General features: G+C 44.0%; 1 protein-coding gene across 1 annotated transcript in view; it reads right to left on the bottom strand.

The window, feature by feature from the left end:
- Positions 1-3,012: 3,012 nt before the first annotated feature.
- Positions 3,013-14,052, bottom strand: part of CDHR1 (cadherin related family member 1) — a 54,793-nt gene continuing 43,753 nt past the window's right edge. Inside the window, exons 15-17 of the mRNA XM_058188020.1 lie at positions 13,012-13,240; positions 8,491-8,745; positions 3,013-3,934 (exon numbers count right to left, since the gene is read on the bottom strand). Of these exons, the coding sequence (XP_058044003.1) occupies positions 3,374-3,934; positions 8,491-8,745; positions 13,012-13,240 (1,045 nt within the window). The 3' untranslated portion in view covers positions 3,013-3,373. The remainder of the gene's footprint in view (positions 3,935-8,490; positions 8,746-13,011; positions 13,241-14,052) is intronic.

Here is a 14,052-nt window from a genome sequence, read left to right as displayed (position 1 = left end):
TGCAGAATATTCTGCCGTTTTGATGTCCTGTGCATCTAATGGTGCAGTATATATTTGGCACAGCAGGAGCTTTGAAGGTGCCAAGCGCTTGGATTGTCAGTGAAGTCAGTGGAGATTTTTACTGGGGCCGCATTCTTCTTCTTCAATCTACAAAATTGTATGGAAAAAAACATCTTTTTTCCTTCTTCTCCGATATACAGATTTTCATTGCATGGTTTAGTAAGACCACATTTCAAATGTTGCATCCAGTTTTATTCACCACAATATCAAAAAAGTTGTTGAGACACTGGAAAGAGTGCAGAGAAGAACGACGAAGATGTTTGCGGTTGGCCTGAAAGGCTAAAACACACAAAGAACGGTTGCAGGAACGGGTCATGTCTACTTTAATGAAAAGAAGGATTAGGGGAGATATGATAGCAGCCTTCCAATATCTCAGGGGCTTCCACAAAGAAGAGGGATCCACCTATTCTCCAAAGCACTTGAAGGCAGGACAAGAAACAACGGATGGAAAGTAATCCAATAGAGAAGCAAACTGAAACTAAGGAGAAATTTCCTGACAGTCAGAACAATTAACCAGTGGAATGGCTTGTCTCCAGAAGTTGTGTTAGCCCCATCAGTAGAGGCTGTTAAGAAGAGACTGGACAGCCATTTGTCTGAAATGGGTAGGGTGTCTATGCCTAGGGTAGGCCTAGGGTAGGACTAGAAGACCTCCAAGATCCCTTCCAACTCTGTATTTAAGTCTCCACTTTAAGTCAACCACTTCTACTAATGCTTTTCCAACAGAACTGCCCCATCTGTAGCTATTTAGTATTAGAGAAGCTTTTGAGCCTTTTCTGTAAAATACCTTAAATTTCTATCTTCCAGGCCCAATTAATAAAATAAATTGAATAATTTTTATGAAAACTATTCATAGCTGCTTCGCTGACATAGACATTTGTGGGTAGGAAGTTTTTTAAAAAAAAGGTTGGAACGACGACTGCCCATTCAGTGGGTTGGGCAATAATCTGCCTTTTGCTGATATGTACAGGGAAGAAACTTTTTTTAAAAAAAAGAAAGACAGAGAATTTGGTTTTGTAAACACTTTATGTCACTTGTATAGAGCAATACTATGGATAGAAACAAGCCTTCACTGAAGTGTTTGGAGTACATCAGCCAAAACAGAAATTTCTTTGGCAATAATCTGTGAGCCACTCAGTCGCCTTATTGGGGAGATGGGCGGGGGTGGAATTCTGCTGGTTTCTACAGGTTTGGTTGAACTGGATGTTAATTTTAATCTGGTTCACCGAACCGGTTGTTCCAAGGACTGGCTGACACCTCCCCACTACCCCTCCCCTCTTAGGAGTCCCCACATGGCTCATCTTGGATGCCAGGTAAATGCAGGGAGGTCACGGAGGCTCTGGGAGGGTGAAAAATGGGCCTCCCAGAGGCCATTTTCACCCTCTTGGAGGTTCCAGAAAAGCCTCTGGAGCCTGGGGAGGGCAAAAAACAGGCCTAACAGAAGTACCGGAAGTCCAGAAACAGGCCCATTTTCAGCCTCAGGAGGGCCTCCAGTGCCCAGGGGAGGCTGTTTTCACACTCCTGGAGGCTCCAATAAAGCCTCTGGAGCTTGGGGACCTCCTGGGGAGGGTGGAAACGCCCCCACCCCGTGATGCAGAAGGCCGAGAAGGCCACACCCCCATTGCCACGCCCACCCAGCAACCGGGCAGCAAACCAGTTGCTGAAATTTTTCAATCCCATCCCTGGAGATGGGCATATAAATTTAATCAATAAATAACATTGTTTATGAACTAGTAGCTAAGGACTCTGTGCAGGTTGGGACCTGCCGAAAATCAGCCAACCTGTGGTGGTAGCAAAACTGGGGAGACCTCTGAGAATATACAGAGTATACTATCTCTACCAATGAATAACAAGTCCCTGTCTTTCTCCTTCCCAGGGAGAGGGGAGAGGGAGAGAGTGACTCCATAGAAACCTACCAGGAAGTAATGAAAGACCTGGAGCTATTATCCAAGTCTTTGGGGCAGATTGAAGGTTGCATGGAGTTTTGGTTTTTTTAACCTTTGGGCTGCTTATTGTTTCTTGTATGGTTTGTTTCTTTCCATTTTACTTTTGAACCATAAGCTGCCAGAGCCGTTAGGGGTCAGGTGGCTTCTGAGCTATATGAATCATCACCATCTTCATCTTCATCATTTCGGTAAACACCACCATCTCCCTCTCTTCAAATCATCATTACATCTTATTCCATTTTATATGGTCCATTATGATGCCTCTCGTGGCTTTCATTCTGGTTCTATCGCTGCTTCTCACTTCCTGTAGTGGTTCCTCACATTCTACATTCAAAACGTATCTTTGACAACTTGGGGGAAAGCAGATCAACCTAAAGCTGCTTTTTCCAAAAGGCGACTTACTTGGTTTTTTTCCCCTTTAAAAACATTTTGCTTTTCATCCAAGAAGCTTCTTCTGCAAATGTTTTCAAGAAAAAAGCGAAGTAAGTCCAGTTGCCCTTTGGAAAAAAAACCTTTGGAATAAGCGTGACCTGGACAACTGAGAATCTTCACAGATGGGAAAGCAAATCATTCACACTCTACTATGGGGTAGATTAAACACACACACCACACACCTTTGATGTGGTGGTTAAAGCATCAGGCTAGAAACTGGGAAATCATGAGTTGTAGGTCTGCCTTAGGCACAAAGCCAAGTCGGGTGACCTTGGGCCAGTCACTCTCTCTCAGCCCTAGGAAGTAGGCAATGATGAATTACTTCTTGAAAACCTTGTCAAGAAAACTTCAGGGACTTTTCCAGGCAGTCTCTGAGAATTGTGTGAACAGAAGAAATATATGTATGATGTATGCAAGTATATTTCTTGACATGCGCATAATTATGGAGAATGCCAAATCATGCCCCAATTTGACTGGGGCAGGCCACTCTTGTGAACGGACTCACCAAATTTCAGAGGAAGCCATCTAGCGGGCAAGATGTTCCTAAGATGAAATTAGTTTTTATGCATCTTTCAAACTGATTTGTTTTTTTTACATCACTGGAAAACCTTAAATACGATTGGCCAGAATCGGCATACATTTCTCTGGGTACAGCAAAAAAAATATCTTTTTTTATTTTTTTGGCTGAGTAATTTGGATTGAAAAAGGTAACAAATCTGCACGAGACACTATCACAACCTTAAAAAGGAGAAACAATTGCAAAGCAAAGAGGATAAGGCATGGCATGCATCCAATCAGATCAAAGTGAAACACTGATATGAGATCACCAGGGCTTAGGGCTTCCGGGACAATGGGAAAACAGTACAGAATGCAAAATGAGAGATCACACCGTGGTCTTGGAATAATACACAAAGTTGTACTCCCCACACCGCTTTGCGTTAAATGTGAGGCTGACCGACCACTGAATTTCTCATCTCCAATCTCTGCTTGAGCTCAGATACCAGAGGTGTGTCGGGTGCGAAGAGAGCTCCCTTTTTCCTTGCCTGCTTATTTACGAACTTAGGGCTCAGGGATCCTGAAACCGTGGACAATTTCCAGGTGGGTTCCTGGATCTTGAAGAGAGGTGCTTGTGACGGGATCGGCACAGACGGTGGTGGGGGCGGTAGAGACGGCATCAGGGAACTGTTGTTGCAGTTCTCGTTCTGCAAACTGACGGTGTCTTCCTTGACCGTAAATTTCTCCGCAGCCTTGCTAGAGGACTTCTTGAAGCTCAGCCATTCCATCCTAATGGTCCGAGGTTGATAATTTGGCCTTTTTTTGATGATCCGTCGTGCCGGCATGATCCTGGGAGACCTTTTATTGCGCCAGAACATGGCGGTGGAGATGAAAAGGATGATCATCACCATGATTCCCATCAGGCCCGCCAGGACTCCTATGGCCTTCATTGGGTTGTCTTTAGTCTGCATCAGAAAGGCAGCCATTGGTCCTGTGTGATGAGCCTGCAAAAAAGCACAAAGGGAAACGATGACATCCTCCAGACCAGGTAGAGATTTCACTTTCATTGGTCCTAAACATGTGACAACTAGAAAGGACCAACAATCTAAACCAGGGGTCTCCAACCTTGGTCCCTTTAAGACTTGTGGACCAACTCCCAGGGTCCCTCAGCCAGCAAAGCAATGTGACGCAGCGAGTTTGACAGCCATCATCTAAACCATTTTGATTTTTGACATTTAAAAATCACAGAGCCTGTCAGAAGAATTAATTTGGGGTTCCAGGCTTGAGCTGGAAAAACTAAAAATGAAATCCAGACAGTTGTGAGGGAAGGAGCAATATTATTTTCCAAAGCCAAGAGTCTTGCCTTTTGGGGCAGCTGCAAAGACAATGGGGACAGAGACATGGTTTCATAGGGGAGCTTGTCCTGGTTGTGGAAGGGATATAAAACTTCCCACGAGCCCAAAGAGCATTATGGTGGTAATTATATAATGAAGCAATTCACCCAGGAATTCACCCAATTGTAGCGCTCTGTTCTTTGCTATGCAATGCTGGTAAATTTTGTTAATTGCAAATGGAAATATTCCAGGAAAATGCTTGAAAAGGGTGACCACATGACCGCTTATAGTGCTCTGCACATTAGCCCAAAGTAGCTGGAGTTTTGAGGGGAAGGAGAATGATATTCCACAGAAATGGTTCAATATCAGTAGATTATATTTCCTTGGACTCTGTGTGGAATTCCATCACAAACCAGACTCAGACTGGGATAATTTCCTGTATAGAAGGTGCTCATCCTCTCCAGAGTTTTAAATCTCCAGAAAACAAAACAAGGTTTTTAGAGCAACAGCGAAGAGGATTTGCTAAGCTTATTGCTGAATTTTCCATATCAATTATACTTTGAGGCTGTCAAATAAATGAAATTGGGTGTGTTTTGTTTTCCTAGTAGTCTTTTACAGACCCTGACAAAAATAAAACAAAGCACCTTCACACTGAGATAATCCATTTTAGTTGAAGGGAGGTTTTTTCCTATGGCAAACACCCAGCTCAAGTAATATGCACTATAGTTTCTCAAGAAATTGTTAACACAAATGAATGAATGAATGAATTGTTTGTTTAGCAATTTAACACAGAGAGTGTTATGGTGCTCTCCAAATAATTTCCTGAATTTTGCTTTCAGGATGAAGCCTCGATAGTTTCAAAGTTTTTCTGTACATGGCAGCAGAGATCACCATGCTTAGAAAAATGGTAGAAAGGAACTCATTCATGCAGATTGTAAATACTCTCCACTGACCTTTCTATAGGCCTAAATTTTAGATTTTATCCTTGATTTGGTCTGAAAGCAAAATACAGATAGTCCTCAATTTATGACCACAACTGAGCCCAAAATTTCTGCTGCTAAATGAGTCATTTGCCCCATTTTATGACTTTTCTTGTCTCAGTTGTTAAGTGAATCACTGTAATCGTTAAATTAAATAATGCCATTGTTAAGTGAATCTGGCTTCTCCATTGACTTGGCTTGTCAGAAGTTTGCAAAAGGAGATCACGTGACCTCAGGACACTACAACCATAAATAAATAAATAAATAAGAGTCAATTGCCAAGCGTCCACATCTTGATCATGTGACCCTGGGGATGCTACAATGGTTGCAAGTGTCAAAAATGGTCATAAGTCACATTTTTCAGTGCTGCTGTAACTTCAAATGGTCACTAAATGAATTGTTGTAAATTGAGGATTACCTGTAAAACGGTTCAGTGCATAAACTTTGGGCATAAGGAGAGAGCACATTCACCAATGGGATAAAGTCTCATCATTGAAATAAGGATATAAAGAAGGGAAAAATAAATCCTTATCAGCAATAGTGGAGACAAAGGTGGAAGGTTCCCAGCCCCAGAAATGCCCCAAATAGGAATAGCCAGAGCCCTTAGGCTTATCTACCGCTTCACAGTGTTTTGCAGCCCTCTTTAAGCAGTTTACAGAGTCAGCCTATTTCCCCCAACAATCCAGGTCCTCATTTTACCGACCTCAGAAGGATGGAAGGCTGAATCAATCCTCAGCCAGTCAGGATCGACCTGCTGGCAGTGGGCAGAATTAGCCTGTAATGCTGCATTCCAACCCCTGGGCCACCAGGGCCGCAGTGTGGCTCAGGCTGTAAGAAGCCTGTTATTAAAACACAATTACTGCAGGTTCTAGTCCCACCAGGTCCAAGGTTGACTCAGCCTTCCATCCTTTATAAGGTAGGTAAAATGAGGACCCAGATTGTTGGGGGGGGGGGGAAATAAGTTGACTTTGTAAATATACAAATAGAATGAGACTATTGCCTTACACACTGTAAGCCGCCCTGAGTCTTCGGAGAAGGGCGGGATATAAATGTAAATTTTTAAAAAAATAACGATTCCTCTCTTTTGATAACAATGCTGCCAAATTCTCTGGCATAATAAACAAAGGTTTATGACATACTTTTCCTCCATTGAGACTTTGCTCAACCCATAAAAAAGGAAGTTTTTGATGTTATCACTAAAACAGCAGAAAAAGATAAGGTGATGGACTCATCAGCTCAACCCATGGATTATAAACAACTAATGTTTGAGTGGAGGGCATGTTTTATTGCTCATTTATTAAATCTGATCTGCCATCTTGGAAAACTCTGCCAACATCTTGGTTGCTGACATCAGACCAACCTTGTGTCAACCTACGGGTAATAAATAGAATATATAAAAATGGAATTTAGCTCATGGAATGGAAGACAGGAGTGTTCTTGTCATAAATATCTACAATTTTATACATTGTCTGCTAGGAGGAATGAGAAGGCCATTTTGTATGAACCAAGGATCAGAGAGACAGGTGACCCCTTCCTATCAAAATCTATTTTAAAATGTTTTCTGTCATTCATCTTTGTTGCTTTGGTGGTTGGGAATGTCAGACTGCAGATATATGAGACAAATCTTCTCAGGTACCTCCACATTTGCTCTGTCAACAAATTTTTGAGAAAACTGACAGGGTTTTTTTTACCCACCACAGAGAAACGGTGGCCTATTGATTCCATGTAGGCCTTTAACTTATCTATAACTTAAATGCATTTCAATAAATGCCCGTAAATTACCTAGCCTTTTTGGTGTTCATTCACAATTATTGCCTGTATTGTAATTATTCTATTTTATCTACATTCATGTGTTGGTTACTTTATAAGATTAATAACCTGCTTCTTCAATTAAAAACAACTATTAGAGATGCAAAAATGTAATACTGAATAAACGGAGAGAAAGGAAACAAACATAGCAAAGAGAACCATCCTTAAAAATCATTCACTGAATCAGATTATAGAAAAAATTCAGATAGAAAATAGGTTCATAACCCAAACTTTGCTCCTGGAGAGTGTATTTCCAGTTTTTACTCCAGAATTAGTGAGGAAAGAGAAGAGTTTAGTTGGACCCAAGAAAGGGAACTTGTAGTTCTGATGGCCACAATGTTTTTAAGAGCCATTTAAGAGCCAGCCATTTTCAGCCTCCTTTCAAACTGCACTGGAAGCAGTTTGGGTTTCCCCTGCAATATTTCAATGGCTGGCTTAGGGGAAATCAATCTTCAAGTTACTTCGGGTTTACAACGTTTTAGGATTTTCAAGGCCATGATGGAAGTACTAATAGGTAGAATTTGTAATTAGGTGTAAACATGTGAAGCAAGTCAGAAAGGATGGGGGGTGGAATCACACTGAGAAACTGTCACCCAGAGTCTGGGGATGGCATTGCTAGCATCAAAACAGGAGGGCTAGTCCAGGTTCTAGTTTTGTGAACCAACTAAAGTTAAACCTAAGCAAAGGCCTTCCTAGTTAGAGCAATCACTTGTCCAGGAACAGGGGTGATTCCAGGAACCTCCCCAAAGAGAACCCCCAATTCAAGAGAATCAATGGCCAAAAGAAGATGGGTCAACTAGCTATGTAGGTTTCTGAGAAGATGTTTCTGTCCTGGCTGGATTAAATCTCCATTTATTAGTCTCAGAGTTTCTGCTCTCTTCCTGGAGAGAACAGATAAAGAATAGAGGTGTCTGTGCCCCCAGCTTCATGACCGAGATTTCAAACGTCTTTCAGAGTGTGGAATGGATTAGGACCCTGAAGGGATACTCTGTGGATCAAAGTAACATCTTTTGGAATGATTCCAGAGAAGGCCATTAGCTGTCTTGTTCAATAAAGCAGGAAGTGTCAAGTGCCGGGGAAATCAGGAGATTCAGGCAGCTCAAATGAATATAAAGGTTTATTACAAATTTAAGCTCCCTACAAAAATCTGTCCTACTAATGGTCAAGGGAAATAAGCAGGAGATACGAAAGGCATTCAAGGTGGGCTGGACTCAGATCTCTTGTGGGCACACAGGGACTCATGACTGATGATGCATTTGACCCCCTCCCTTGGCCTTAGCCAGGTTGTCCCCTATAGAAAGTTTCCATTGGCTCATACCCAATGATGGTGTTACCCAACCACAGTTTAATGCAATTAATAGACACTGCACAGTGTTCTGTTGTTTTTCAGCCAACTCCCTTAATTGCCCACTTGTTTCATCAATTTTCTCTTCTTACCTCTTCTCTGATGCCAAGTTTCAGAACAGCCGTGGTGCTAAATGATGGAGATCCTCGATCCTTTGCTTGGATGATGACTGACCAAATGCAATCTTTGTTCTTGGTGATGTTGTGAATGACATCCAAGGATCGTATGTAAGATTTCAGTTTAATTTCTCCAGAGCTTTGATCAATATCAAACACATCGGCCGGATCAGTCTGCATAATGGCGTAGTCCACAATGTTATTGGGTTCTTCTGCATCTTGATCTATTGCCTGTTTTGGTGGTGTTTTTTTTTCAGATTGATGAAAAATCATCATTTAATAAAAGTTCGTCTATTTTAAAGAAGGCAAGAAAAATTCACTAAATGACTATTTATTGTATCCCCAATATGGCCCCTGGATTTCACACCCATTTTCAGTTTATACAGTGGAACATAGTATATAACATAGAGAGTGGAATCAAATTGGTTTCTGGAAATAAGCTTAACTATTAGAACTTTGAAATCACATTTTTTTTTTCAAAATGTGGCTATTGTATTCCTGCCAAATTTTTTTCTCACAAAATTGGATGGCGATGGTGATGGTGAAGAATTATTATAGCGAGGAGATGGTGGAGAGGAGGAACCCAAAGCTTTTTAAAAAATAAATATTTGATTTATATTTAATGATAAACCAATCCCACCAAATAAGGCCCCCCAGATATATCTCAAAATTCTAAGAGAAAAAGAGACATATAGACAGAGATATAGATAGATAGATAGATAGATAGATAGATAGATAGATAGATAGAGAGAGAGAGAGAGAGAGAGAGAGATCTCAACTATTTCTTTCTTCATTGTTGAGTTGCAGAACTTTCTCAATGCTCTGCTGTGTCCTTTACTCCTTTCTAGAACGGATCTTTTTAAAATCTTTCTGCACTCCCTTTTAGCAATGGCCTTTTGTGTTTCTTTCCATCTGCATGCTTAGTATTTTTTGCTTTCGTAAGTATTTTCCCATTTATTCACATCTATACGAAAGTGCGAACTATCCTTTTAAGTATTTTTAGGAACGAAGTAACGCTTGACCTAGGCTCTCACCAATACAACTCATTGAGAAGAATGACTTCCATTCTTAACCACCTAATTCTGTAGCTTAAAAATTAATATTGCCCTTTGGAAATATGATAATATTTAGCTGAGCTGTGGAGCACTTTGGATTCATTTGCAAAAAAGTGCCTTTGAAAGTCACTTCATTTTTTTCCTCCGGATCATGGAGAAACGGGGATCTTGGGAAAAGATGTAGCTGCTTTCAAGAGTTGCAGAGAAGTACTACTTCCATGTTGTTCTCCAAACCGCCAGATTCTAGGGAGGAACCCAAAGCACCACACAGCCCCTATTATTTAATAATAATAATAATAATAATAATATTTTAATTTGTATACCGCCCTTCTCCCGAAGGACTCAGGGCGGTGAACAGGCAGATAAAATATAAATACACACAGTAATTAAAAACATCCCTTAAAAAACTAATTCAAATGCCCAAAAACGTTAAAAAACGTACTCCCCCGTAAAATAACAAAATTTTAAAAACCCATCCAATAAAAATAAAAATCAGGCTAGTCCAGCCATACGAAATAAATAAGTTTTAAGTTCGCGGCGAAAGGTCCTAAGGTCAGGTAATTGTCGAAGTCCGAGGGGAAGTTCGTTCCACAGGGTCGGAGCTCCCACAGAGAAGGCCCTCCCCTGGGGCCGCCAGTCGACACTGTTTGGCTGACGGCACCCTGAGGAGTCCCTCTCTGTGGGAGCGTAGCGGACGATGGGAGATAGAAGCCGGCAGTAGGCGGTCCCGTAGATAGCCCGGTCCTAAGCCATGGGCGCTTTAAAGGTGGTAACCAATACCTTGAAGCGCACCCGAAAACTACAGGTAGCCAGTGCAGTCTGCGCAGGATAGGTGTTATGTGGGAGCTCGAGGCGCTCCCTCAATAACCCGCGCAGCGCGTTCTGAACTAGCTGAAGTCTCCGGTGCTCTTCAAGGGAGCCCCATGTAGAGAGCATTGCAGTAGTCCAGGCGAGAGGTAACGAGAGCATGAGTGACTGTGCATAAGGCATCCCGGTCCAGGAAGGGACGCAACTGGCGGATCAGGCGAACCTGATAAAATGCTCTCCTGGAGACGGTTGCCAAATGGTCTTCAAAGGACAACCAACCATCCAGGAGCATGCCCAAGTTGCGTACCTTCTCCATCGGGGCCAGTGATTCACCCCCGACAGACAGCCGCATCTGCAGCTGACTGTACCGAGGTGCCGGCATCCACAGCCACTCCGTCTTGGAGGGATTAAGTTTGAGCCTGTTCCTCCCCATCCAGACCCGTACGGCTTCCAGACACCGGGACAGCACTTCGACAGCTTCACTGGGGTGGCCCGGGGTGGAAAAGTACAGCTGGGTGTCATCAACGTACAGTTGGTATCTCACCCCAAAGCCACTGATGATCTCACCCAGCGGCTTCATATAGATGTTGAACATGAGGCACCTTGGAGTCGATCTCTGCCCCCCTGTCAACACCGTCTGCGTCCGATCAGAGAGGTAGGAGGAGAACCACCGATAAACGGTGCCTCCCACTCCCAACCCCTCCAACCAGCGCAGCAGGATACCATGGTCGATGGTATCAAAAGCCGCTGAGAGGTCTAATAGGACCAGGGCAGAGGAGTAACCCCTATCCTTGGCCCTCCAGAGATCATCCACCAGTGCGACCAAAGCTGTCTCCGTACTGTATCCGGGCGGAAGCCGGACTGGAGCAGGTCTAGATAGACAGCTTCATCCAGGTACTGGGGTAGCTGACATGCCACCACACTCTCTACAACCTTCGCCGTGGCGAAGATTGGAGACTGGCCGGTAGTTCCCTAAAACAGCTGGGTCCAGGGAAGGCTTCTTGAGGAGGGGTCTCACCACCGCCTCTTTCAAGGCCGCGGGAAAGACCCCCTCCCGCAAAGAAGCATTTGTAATCCCCTGGAGCCAGCCTCGTGTCACCTCCTGAGTAGCCAGTACTAACCAGGAGGGGCACGGATCCAGTAAACATGTGGTGGCGTTCAGCCTACCCAGCAACCTGTCCATGTCCTCGGGAGTCACAGGATCAAAGTCATCCCAAACCACCTCAACAAGACGGGCCTCAGAACCCTCGCCTGGATCTACCCAATTTTGATCCAATCCGTCCCGAAGCTGAACGATTTTGTCGTATAGATAACCGTTAAACTCCTCGGCACGCCCTTGTAGGGGGTCCTCCCACCCCTCCTGTTGAAGGAGCGAGCGGGTCACCCGAAACAGGGCGGCCGGGCGGTTATCTGCCGACGCAATGAGGGAGGAAACGTAGGAACGCTTCGCAACCCTCATTGCCACTAGGTAGGTCCTACTATAGGACCTAACTAGTGTCCGTCAGCCTCAGAGCGGCTGGATCTCCAGGCACTCTAGGTGTCTTCTCCGCGCTTCATCTCCTCACCTCCCCGGAGAACCAGCGAGCTGTTAGAGACCCACCCCGGGCCAGAGGCCGCAAAGGCACAACACGGTCCAAAGCTCCAGCCGCGGCCCGTTCCCAGGCCGCAACTAGCTCTTCAGTCGAGTCGTGGGCCAGGTGTTCGGGAAACGGCCCAAGCTCCGTCAGGAACCTCTCCGGGTCCATCAGGCGCCTGGGACGGAACCAACGCATTGGTTCCGTCTCCCTGCGGTGGTGGGTAGCGGTCAGAAAGTCTAGACGAAGGAGAAAATGATCTGACCATGACAAAGGTTCAACAGCTAAATCATTTAAAACCAGATCATTAGACCACTGGCCAGAGATAAAAATCAGGTCTAGGGTACCTCCCCCGACGTGGGTAGGGCCGTCAATTAACTGAATCAGGTCCATGGCCGTCATGGAAGCCATGAACTCCTGAGCTGCCGAGGATGCTACGCCGGCTGATGGCAAATTGAAATCCCCCATGACCAACAGTCTGGGGGTCTCAACTGCCAACCCGGCCAGCAACTCCAACAGCTCAGGCAGGGCTGTAGTCACGCAGCAAGGAGCCAGGTACGTGATCAACAAGCCCACCTGAGTTCTACGACCCCACTTCACGAAGAGGGATTCACACCCAGCTATCTGAGGCACAGTGGTTTCCCTCGGCTCAAGACTCTCCTTAATGATAACCGCCACCCCTCCACCCCTACCCTGGACCCTCGGCTGATGGAATGCTCGGAAACCTGGTGGGCACATCTCCACTAGGGGAAACCCCCCTTCGGTGCCCAGCCAGGTCTCCGTAATGCCCATAACGTCCGCGGTCCCTTCCTGAATAAGATCTGAAATCAGGGGGGCTTTATTAACCGCGGACCTGGCATTACATAACATCAGCTGGAGGCCCAGGTCCCGATTACCCTGGCCACTCGGGTCACGGGAAATTTCTGGGGGGCCGGAGCACGCAATCGCTCGTAAACAGCGAGGGCGAGCCCCCGAGACCTGATGTGGCCCCCACTTCCGCTTTTAAGCTTATTATTATCATGAGCCATCACATCTCAGAAAGCAACCATATTTTGACCCACCTCAACTTTTACTGGGGATCCAATAATCATAGTTTTTTCCTGAATGTTCTCACTGAACTCTGGAGAATGATCATTGACATCAAGGACAGTGATGAAGACTTCAGCCAAACTATGCTTTTCTTCTATATCTTCTGCCTTCACAAAAAAATGGTACTTAGAATCGACTTCTGCATCTAGGATGGCCCATGGCTGAGTGTAGATAATCCCAGTAGATGGATGGATCAGAAAGCTGGGGAGGAAATGGGGCAGATTTATTCTGTTCAAATACACAGACAAAGGAGCATTCTATAGCTCAGAATCACTACTGTCAACATTATTAGAGGTTAGAGATGATCTATTAACTGATTTAGTTGCATACCCCTTTAATCATTTTTCAGCATATTCAAAACAACATACGATTAATCATTTTTTACAGAATCTCCTATTCTACAAAACCTTCAGAACCACCACAGTAAAGTTACTCTTTCAGATTTGAGACTCACTGAGGTTTTTCAACATCTACAAAATCCATTTTTAAAACGAAAAGGCACAGGATAGCCCAGTTGAAGAGCTGGGTTTTCTGACTTGAGGAGAAAAACTTCATAACAGGGTGGAGTTGGGAAGGACCACAGGGACCATCTAGTCCATAATCTACTCAGATCTGGTTACCAATTAGATAGTAGGATCCTGGATTGAATAATTATTCCTATCCTATCCTATCCTATCCTATCCTATCCTATCCTATCCTATCCTATCCTATCCTATCCTATCCTATCCTATCCTATCCTTCTCTGTCTATCTGTCTTCTCTGTCTATCTACTTATCTAATTTATCGAAGTAACTATATATGTCTGTCTATCTATCTGTCTGCTATCTATCTATCTATCTATCTATCTATCTATCTATCTATCTATCTATCTATCTATCTATCTATCTATCTATCATCTATCTAATCGATGGGATAGTTGATGGGAAGCAACACTGTCACAGGAATGTCATGTACAGCAAATCTTCACACAACGAACATATCTTGAGTTGAACGTTAAGGAGTTTTTTTCCTTT

This window comes from Ahaetulla prasina, chromosome 6 (genome assembly GCF_028640845.1).
Source record: "Ahaetulla prasina isolate Xishuangbanna chromosome 6, ASM2864084v1, whole genome shotgun sequence".
Lineage (NCBI taxonomy): Eukaryota > Metazoa > Chordata > Lepidosauria > Squamata > Colubridae > Ahaetulla > Ahaetulla prasina.
Note: the sequence above shows the minus strand (reverse complement) of the source record. Positions and strands in the feature narration are given on the sequence as shown.